Here is a 10,149-nt window from a genome sequence, read left to right as displayed (position 1 = left end):
AGGTGTTGATGTGGAGGCTTGCTGACAAAAACATATGCAAAAATTATAACATAAAGACTCATGGACGCAGTCGCTCATCAATTCTATGATGTGCGATGTCTCTAGGCGCAAGGGGATGAACTAATCGTTGAATATATCAACAAAATGTTGTGTTGTCGACACGAAAGTGGCTCTTTACCTTGATAGATCATATGAAGCATGAATAATTCACTAGGGTTGCGGTGATTATGTGGGCGACCGTAGCACACACGGAGAAAGGCTACTCACGGGGACATCTTTCTCGGTTCGCTCTTGACACATATTTTTATTGGATAATTTTCTAGTGGCTGAGGAACAAGCTGAGAGGAGGTCGGCATGGACTACGAGAACTGGCGGTGAGGTGGATTTCACTACTGGGGGATGTATGAAGATCATTGCTGATGTAGCGGTTGCAAAGAACAACAGTTAGTGTGTCATTGCGACTGTTATCCTAGAGGGTGAACACATCGAGCATTTGCGGTTGTACTCAAAGGTGTACCGCACCCTACGATGCTCAAGGCGTTGGCGTGCAGAGTAGACTCAGTGGACTCGTCAGTGGGCGCGTCGGCGGCTCGTTATGGCGGCAGTAGTGAATGTTCGATGGTCTCAAAATCTCGATATAATTTTTATTATGTTCAACATGTTTTGTACTTCGTGTGAACTCTTTATAGAGTAGTAATCTGAAAAAAAAATGCATTTCTCTCTACAGAATAAATTATCCCATCTGGCGTCCAAATGAACAACGACATTACAGCGAAAGCCCACGACAAAGATAGGTCGCCCCGAGACGAGCAGCGACCATCGTGGCTAGTCACGGGAGGACAGCGATGTCAGTCATGCCTTGGCCTTGCACGCGCGCCCATTCTCCACGCCGACACTGCCGTTCTCCTTGGCCCCGTCCATCCAGATGATGCACCTGAGGCACTTCCCCTGGGTGAGCAGCTCGAACGCCGCGTTAATGTCGTGGAACCCCATCTCGTGCGTCACGAACTCGTCCAACTCCAGCTCCTTGTCCAGGTACTTCTGCGCCAGGATCGGGATGTCGGCCTTGGGCTTGAGCCCGCCGAAGAGCGAGCCGACGACCGATCTCCCCCTGAGGATGTCCTGCGAGGGTATGCTGATCGGCGCAACGCCATTGGAGACGCCGAGCACGACCGTCTTCCCCCAGCCCTGTTTTACCGATCACCACGAGAAATGAACCATCGGTCAGTCTGTCACCTGTTGCTGAGCGTAACTCAGTAGCCTAGTGCCTACCATTCGGGAGCTTTGGAACGCTTCCGCCATGACCGACGTCGAGCCGATGCACTCGAAGCAGTAGTCGGCGCCACCGCCGGTCATCTCCTTGACGACCTACACAGAGATCGATTGATGAAAGGTTCGTTAGCAGCTGAGTACCCATGAACAAAGGCTTCTTGTACGTTTTGACTGATTCGGAATCGAACCTCGCTCACGGTCCTCTCCCCGATATCGTCCGGATTGATGAAGTCGGTGATTCCCAGCCTCTTGCCTGCGATTGTTTTTCTTCAGATGATTCAAGTATATAGCCCTAAATAATTATCCATTTATGGTAACATACCGATGTCGCGCTTTTCCGGGTTCATATCCACCCCAATGATCCGCTTAGCCCCACGCATCCTGCACCCTTGTGCTACCTGCAGTACAGGTACAGCACATCAGGCGCACCGGCCAGCTTTCGAGCTAACAAACGAATCAAGGCATCAAATTATCAGTGGGTGCGTATGATTCTGATGTCGGCGGTCGTTACCGCCAACCCGACGGCGCCTAGCCCGAACACCGCGACGCTGGACCCGCGCTCCACCGCCGCCACCTTCCACGCCGCGCCGATTCCTGCACCCACCCGCCAATCAGTTTGCGCGCTGTAAGTCGTAGGTCAGGCGTCAGTGAAGATTAGTTACCGGTGGACACGCCGCAGCTGAGCAGGCAGGCCTTCTCCGGCGGGACGCCAGGCTCAAGCCTGACGACGTGCGCGACGTCGACGACCGTGTACTCGGTGAAGCTCGACACGCCGATGAAGTTGTGGATGGGCTCGCCGGTGGCGGCGAACGAGAAGCGGGTCGTGCCGTCGCGCGGCATGCCCGGCCGGGCGGGGAGCCCGGAGCAGATGTTGCTGCGGTCGGAGAGGCAGTCCGGACAGTCGCCGCACTGCGCCAAGAACACCGGCACCACCGTGTCCCCGACGGCCACCTCGTGCACGTGATCCCCCACGCTCTCCACCACACTGGGAACAAAAGACAGGAAGAGTGGACGCGATATTTCTTAGCTCGAGTTCAAATCAGCTTGGGCAAAACAAATTATAAATTTTTTGATTTATTTTTTGGCAACTTTGACAAATGTTTTGAGTAAATTCCACGGATGTCGTGATGAAACTTTACAACCATTCAAAACATTTGTCAAACATTGGCCGAGTAGAACATAGGGGCATCTAATGATTGAAACATGGAAGAATCTGTGTATTAATGAAATCGGAGCTTGAATGCGCAATCGAAGTTGCCTATGTTGTGGGTCAGACTTGAATTTGGTGTTGGCTTTCTGCTTCATTTTATAAAATTGGGGTGGGGAAACCCCTTTCATTCAAAAAAAGGCGCAATCGAACAAACAGCGTGGGCCTCGCATTTGGTAGGCAAAGAATTATCTTGTGTTCTCTATTGACGACTTTCTGAAAGCAACATTACTTGTAACTTATCCATCAGCATCTAGGTCCCCAGTGAGGCAATGGCAAACCCAGTTGTAAAGAAAACGTTTCACTCCAAAAGAAACGTGAAGAAACTTAGTACTTGGTGTGGCTAACGGGGTTAAAATTTCAAATAACTTCGGGTTTCATCGTAGACTTTTGAGTAGGATTTCAGATGAATTGAGTGTCATTTTGGGACGGATAGCCAACGTTCTGGAAATGACGGACAGCCAATCCCATGACAATTTCTACTCAGGTTGTAATCATTCCGCGAACGGAAGACAAAGATAGATGAATTATGCATTTACCCGGCTGCTTCGTGCCCCAGGATTGACGGATGCCGGGGCGGGAAACCCTACAAAAAAGAGGAAGATAAGAAGCATACCCTGACGAACAAAGCGTACAGAAGATCGAATCAGCGAAGGTGAAGAACCCACGCACCTTCATGCGCCAGAAGGTGACGTCCGTGTGGCAGAGCGAGGTGCAGAGGATCCTGATGCGGACCTCGTGCGCCCGCGGCGGCGCCACCTCCACCTCCTCCATCTCCAGCGGCTGTCCGGCCACCTTGCAAACCGCCGCTGCATGCGCACGTACGTGCCGTGTTTAGCTACAAGCTGCGTGCGGGTTTGGACAGGGGATGGAGGTAGACGAAGGCCAGTACGTCGTCGGCGATCGAGTACCTTTGCACCTGATGGGTTCCGTCGCCGTGTTCTGCTCCATCGTCTTCCCGGCAGGCATGTCGTCCCTCGCTTACTCGTGTGCAAGAAGTGTTGAGACTGATTGCCGCTGAGAGAGAGGAGCAATGATGTGTGGAGCTGAACGCTAAGGACAGGTGCATATATACTAGCAGGCAGAGACGCGGCGGCACGCCGCGCCCGAGCTTGAGCCCATCGTCGATCAAATTGTAACTTAATCTATTGTTGCTCGAGTCTGCTACCATAATAGGGTTTTGATAGGTAACTTTTGTGTAAATTTTTGGTGAGCAGGTATATGCCTGTGTGAGAAAGGTACAATAGATGATTTGGATTGTTTGATTAGATTGCATAGCTAGGTGCATACATGCGTGATAAACACCTGATTATGATAATATATCATATATCTAGACGGCATGGCATACCGTGAATAAAGAGGATCATTCAATAAAGTATATTGTATTTCATCGGTGCTGCGAACATCTGCTTTTGGTCTTTATCTCTTGTCGTCAATTTCTTCATCAGAGGATAAGGGCAATGTACAATGGTTGATAAGGTAGCCTTATCTTAAATCTTGCATGTAATTTGGAGATGACAAAAAAATATGTCTATAATGGGTCATCTCTTAGCCTTATCTTTAATAACTAGTTATTCCTAAAAACATGGTGAGACATATTGTGCTAAGAGATCATCTCTTGCCTTCTCTTAATTAAGAGAAGACAAGCCTTCTTTTATGATTTCTCTCTCCTCCACTTCATTATTTATCCTACGTGGCATTGCTAGGATAGAACTATTGTACATAATATAATCATTTCGTCGGGTGGTTACTTGTCCTGGAGTTTTCTCAAATCCTTACTTTAATTAGCGCTCTATTTCTTCAACCAATAGAAGTTAATCTTGTCTGTCATGCGGGTAATGTTGAATTGGCGTTCCCCTGGTCGTTTGAATTTGTTGCATTCTTACCCGTGCTTAATATCCTCGCGAACATCGACCTAGAATTTCTTCACCCACCACAATTTATGCAAGATGACCTCATGATATGACTGCAGTAAAGAACTTTCTGTATCATTAGACAGATAGAAGGTAAGCATTATTTTGGTCGTCTGACAAAATTTCACTAAAAAAGTCAGGAAGAAGAGCAATCATATCTAAGTAAATGGTAAAGTTGCCACGAAATAAATATATTTCAGTAGGTATATATACTCGGGCGACATTGTTCGGCCAGACTAAAATACATGGGATTGTCCATGTCTCTTCTCATTTCTGCTGGATAAAACAAACGCTTGTCATATGAAAGCAAGATCAACTTCGTCACTACTTTGTTTTTTTAAAAAAGGAGGAAGACCCTCGGCATCTGCATCTGGACGATGCATACAGCCACTTTATTAATTATTCTCAAAAGACCTTACAAAGAAATAAATCAGTAAGTCTGAAGCCACCGTCTAGGCAACATCTGTTGCTACTCCTATTCATTTGATGAAGGGATGCTGATAGTCTGAGCCTAATACCAAACAGACCTCGCAGCCAAACCTAACATCTAAAACCTGAGTTCCCATCCAGGATGCCTGCCGGGTATGGGTCACCCACCGGTCCGGCGCACTCCTCAACCAGGACGCATGCCGGGTATGAGGCCGCCGCAGCCACCTGCCACCAATCCATCTTCAGAGATGTACTGCTGCATCTACCTTGCCCGGTCTAGCTGCCGTCGACGCCACCACGACGCCAGACAACGCCACCATCCTGCGCTCGTCCATCAACACACGCCCAGCAGCGAGACCCCGCTGCTCCATACCGCTGAGTCCCGCCATTGTCAACGTGTCAGATGCAACGCCGCTCCTCCTTCGCGAACACCACCTTCTACCACTGGTCCTATCCCCTCCACCCGTAGATCCTCTGAACTCCCAACCGAGCCCCAGTGTCCCTGACGACACCTCCAGGAAGGTCATGACGCAAAAAGCGCCGTTGCCGCCAGATCCGAAAAGGATTGAAGGTTTTCACGCGACCGGGGATCGGGGATTGGGCCCTCAGCTGCGCCTTCATGAAGGAAAGCGGCGCCCATGGGCGTCGCCGCCGCCGGGCCGGCTAGACTGGCCAAGGTTTTCCCCGGACCCAAAGTACACCACCAGGGCTCACCACCATCGGAGCCTGCAACCGCAAACCACCGGGACGACGACAGAGGCAGCAGGAGAAAGGGGAACCTCCAGATCTGACGCAACGGAGAACCGCGCCATGGCCGGACTCCACCAGCGACCCGCCACCCGCGCGGCCGAGTACGCTGGCCAGCGTCGCCTGCAGACGTCTCCAGCCGTCGGACGACGCCGCCTCGCCGATAGGGCCGCCGCCCAAGGATCCGTAGGCCACCGATGCAATACTCCGACCCGCAGGCCGACGAGATCGATCCGGGCGCCGAGATCCCTGCCGCCACCTTCCCCGGCGTCCGCGCGGGCTTTGCCGGCGGCCGTCTCCGGCGGAGGCGAGGGACGGAAGGGGGATGAGGGGAGGCGGGCGGCGATAGATGGGATCGCCCCCGAGTCGCCAGGGGGCGACGCGAGGGCCGCGTGAGTTTCCGAGTGCCCAGTGAAGTACTCCGTCCTCGTCACTACTTTGTAGAAACCGAAATGCTAATATAGATACGCGGTGTATGCTCACTCCATTAGATATAGCTTGATGATTCGAGCTTAGCTTCGTTGAAGACCATGTCCACATTATTAGCGTACACATCAATATTGTTATCTGTATAGATGAATCATGAGTACAATTTTTGTATCGTCTAGATATATGATATATTATACCGTGAATAGAAAGGATAATTCAATATAGATTGCATAGCTAGGTGCAAGGAGGAGCTTCTCCTCCAGTTAGCCTCGCAAATAACGACAATCATTGCAGCACATTGTTGTCATTGTAAGACCCGGGCAATGCCAAAGAAAGCGTGCCAAATCTAAAGGCATGTGGTGCAACTGCTTCAAGAATGATGATGGGTTTCTTATTATGACCCCGATATTTCCCTTTTTGAAACCTTCAGACTGTTTTTCCATTTCCAATGCATGTAGTCAAGAGATTCAAGCAAACCTGGCCACCCTTTTGCTTCTGAGATTGCCAAGAGGCTCTCGGTGTCTGCCATAGTTTGTTCTCTCAGGTAATGAGGTCCGAACACCTCAACCACGGTAGTTGCAAACCTGACCATGGCATCTCCGTATGTGCTCTTAGACATCCGTAGGTACTCGTCTCACAAATCAACGGCCATGCCATATGCAAGCATCCGCAGTGCGACCGTGCACTTCTGGTAATCAGAGAAGCCAATTGTTCCCACGGTGTCCGTCTTCAGGATGAAGTAGTCATCGTAGGACCGGACGCCATGGTACAAACGATCGAAAACAGCCTTATGCATCCGAAAATGCAGGTGAAAATGGTCAGCGGATAGTGCATCGGGGCAAAGTAGTCGGCCATCAGTGTCAAATGGTCGCGCGCCCTGTTGTGGTTGAGCATGCAATGACCCTTGATCAAGCCCTTGAAATCGAGAACATGCTTCTCCGCATGCTCCGCGTCTTCAAGGAGCGTCTGCATCACCGCCTTCTCATCGGAGTACTCCTCATCCAATAAGTTGTCGGACGACTCAACATACCGCTCATATATGTACTTCAAATCAAAGTCCATTGCTAGAAAAAAGAAGGGACAACTATTTTAAGCTCCGGCGATTCATCGAACAGTTGCCGGGCATGATGAGAATAGCAGTAGAGGATGGTATGCCTGGCAGGACGGCCGGACAGGCATTGAACGGAGACGGAGGAGAAGCGGGATGGAGCCATGTTGGAGCGCTGGGAGTGACGAAGATGTAGAGTTCCGATAGAGGTGTGACGGGGTGGCCGGAATGGTGGAGCGGCGGCGAAGACAAGAGAAAAAGAAAGAAGTGAGAAAATGAGAAGGATAGAGTCGCAGGGTCTGATTTTTTTTTAGGCTTGACCGCATTGTTGCGAGTGGTTTGAGGGTCGCGTTTCAAGATGCCCTAGCCGCACTGTGGTCGCATCGTTCGCAGCTCATCGACAGCAAAATCAACATCACTGCCAAAAGACACAGTCGAATCAGACGCATGTTCTCATCAGAATAAACTAGTCGATCTCGCGTCCCAATGACCAACCGCACTCCAGCGACAGGTCGACCTGCTCCGACAGACGAGCAGTGGTTATCGTGGCTGATCACAAGGTTGCCGAGGACGACAGCGATATCAGTCACGCCTTGCACGCGCGGCCATTATCGAGGGCCTCCACGCCGTTCGCCTTGGCCCCGTCCATCCAGATGATGCACCTGAGGCACTTCCCCTGGGTGAGCAGCTCGAACGCCGCGTTAATGTCGTGGAACCCCATCTCGTGCGTCACGAACTCGTCCAACTCCAGCTCCTTGTCCACGTACTTCTGCGCCAGGATCGGGATGTCGGCCTTGGGCTTGAGCCCGCCGAAGAGCGAGCCGACGACCGACCTCCCCATGAGGATGTCGTGCGGGGGTATGCTCATCGGCGCGCCGCCGCTGGAGACGCCGAGCACGACCGTCTTCCCCCAGCCCTGTTTTGACCAGTCACGCCGAGCAGCTTCAGACAATCAGACTCGTGATGTCCAAATGTGGCATGCAGTCGCATGGGCCATGCATACCTTCCGGGAGCTTTGGAACGCCTCCGCCATGACCGACGTCGACCCGATGCACTCGAAGCAGTAGTCGGCGCCGCCGCCGGTCATCTCCTTGATGACCTACACAGAGATTGATTGACGAGAAATTCGCTAGCGACTAGTAGTAAATACAGTACCAAAAAATGCACTTGTCGCGCAGGTTGGTCGATTCGGAATCGGACCTCGCTCATGGCCTTCTCCCCGATATCGTTCGGATTGACGAAGTCGGTGATTCCCAGCCTCTTACCTGTCATTGTTGATTCATTACTATCCTGACTTGTTTTTTCTTCAGATGATTTGATTAGTCCAGATAACTATCAACTTATGATACATACCGATGTCCCACTTCTCCGGGTTCAGATCCACTCCAATAATCTGCTTAGCCCCACGCATCCTGCACCCTTGTGCTACCTGCAGGCTGCCGCCACGTTAGATCGCACTGGGTGGAAACGTGCGGTGTACATTGTGCTGTGACAGACTGATAGTCACTAGAACATGAGGCCAACTTTCGAGCCGACAACTCGAACCAGACATCACATTATTAGCAGGGCGGCATATGATACAGTGATTCTGAGGGGTCGTCGTTGGACGTTACCGCTAACCCGACGACGCCGAGCCCGAACACGGCGACGCTGGACCCGGGCTCCACCGCCGCCACCTTCCACGCCGCGCCGACACCTGCAATGCAACCGGCCGCCAATCAGCAAATTTGCGCGCTGGATCCTTTGGTTGTTCGTACTGTTAGAAAAGCAGCTCGATCAGGCGTCGGCCAAGTTTAGTTACCGGTGGAGACGCCGCAGCTGAGCAGGCAGGCCTTTTCCGGCGGGACGCCGGGCCCGATCCTGACGACGTGCGCGACGTCGACGACCGTGTACTCGGTGAAGCTGGACACGCCGATGAAGTTGTGGATGGGCTCGCCGGTGGCGGCGAACGAGAAGCGGGTCGTGCCGTCGCGCGGCATGCCGGGCCGGGCGGGGAGCCCGGAGCAGATGTTGCTGCGGTCCGAGAGGCAGTCGGGGCAGTCGCCGCACTGCGCCGAGAACACCGGCACCACCGTGTCCCCGACGGCCACCTCGTGCACGTGCTCCCCCACGCTCTCCACCACGCTGGGAACAAAGGACACAAACACAGTTCGCCATGATGCAAATAACTCCCGATCTCATCGTAGACCAATGTTCGAGACTTAGATGGTGATCATTCAGCGAAAGGAAGACGATAGATAGATTATGCATTTACCCGGCTGCTTCATGGCCCAGGATTATCGGATGCTGGCCCGGGAAATCCTACGCAAAAGAAAAAAGCATGGATAGTCTCGGCATGCCCTGATTACCAAATTGTACAACAAAAGATTACGCACCTTCAAGCGCCAGAAGGTGACGTCGGTGTGGCAGAGCGAGGTGCAGAGAATCCTGATGCGGACCTCGCCCGCGGCGGCGCCACCTCCACCTCCTCCATCTCCAGCGGCTGCCCGGCCACCTTGCTCACCGCCGCTGCAGGTGAAGCTACGCATTTGGACAAACGATGGAGGTAGACGAAGCCAAGTACGTCGGCGGCGCGCGAGTACCTTTGCATCTGATGGGTTTCGTTGCCGTGTTCTGCTCCATATCGTCTTCCCAGCAGCAGAGTCGTCCCTCGCTCGCCCTCTCTACGTGTGTGATGATTCGTGGAGCTGAACGCTAGTGGTACCGACAAAGGACAGGTGCCGCGTGTCCAGGTCCTGATTTATAATTGAGCGAGAGAGTACAGTGTGCCCGTGGTCCGACAACTTATCCACTGCCAAGAATAGGCCGAACAATCGCACTAGCGGGTGTCAGATCGGGAAGGGAAGCGGAGGAGGCGCGTCCAGAGGTTTCTTTCTCGCGGGTGGGATATTGGTAAGAGCAACTCCAACGGGCCTGTTTGAATCGGCCAGGCAAACATGCCGCCTGTATCTTAAAATGGGTCGGCTTGGCCGTCCAACGAGGCAGACTTAAATGTACGGGCACGCAAAAAAAGGCGCATGAAATAAATTTAAAATAAACTTAATTAAACATAAGTGGCCGGTCAAACGCCGACCAAAGTCCATTTAAACATAATTAAACATTAA

The 10,149-nt window shown here is 52.1% G+C and overlaps 1 protein-coding gene and 1 pseudogene across 1 annotated transcript; both read right to left on the bottom strand.

The window, feature by feature from the left end:
- Positions 1–619: 619 nt before the first annotated feature.
- On the bottom strand, positions 620–3,580 carry LOC123044164 (alcohol dehydrogenase-like 2). The gene is made up of 9 exons (XM_044466824.1): positions 3,391–3,580; positions 3,152–3,288; positions 3,019–3,065; positions 1,935–2,257; positions 1,784–1,866; positions 1,595–1,670; positions 1,461–1,525; positions 1,273–1,368; positions 620–1,188 (listed from the first exon to the last, which is right to left on the bottom strand). Exons 1-9 carry the CDS (start codon positions 3,446–3,448, stop codon positions 853–855), a joined length of 1,221 nt encoding a protein of 406 aa, XP_044322759.1. The 5' UTR covers positions 3,449–3,580; the 3' UTR covers positions 620–852.
- Positions 3,581–7,498: 3,918 nt separating this feature from the next.
- Positions 7,499–9,762, bottom strand: LOC123044163 (alcohol dehydrogenase-like 2; annotated as a pseudogene).
- Between the last annotated feature and the right edge of the window lie 387 nt (positions 9,763–10,149).

This window comes from Triticum aestivum, chromosome 2B (assembly GCF_018294505.1).
Source record: "Triticum aestivum cultivar Chinese Spring chromosome 2B, IWGSC CS RefSeq v2.1, whole genome shotgun sequence".
NCBI classification, from domain to species: Eukaryota; Viridiplantae; Streptophyta; class Magnoliopsida; order Poales; family Poaceae; genus Triticum; species Triticum aestivum.
The sequence above is the reverse complement of the archived record's forward strand: the minus strand, read 5'-3'. Positions and strand labels throughout refer to the sequence as shown.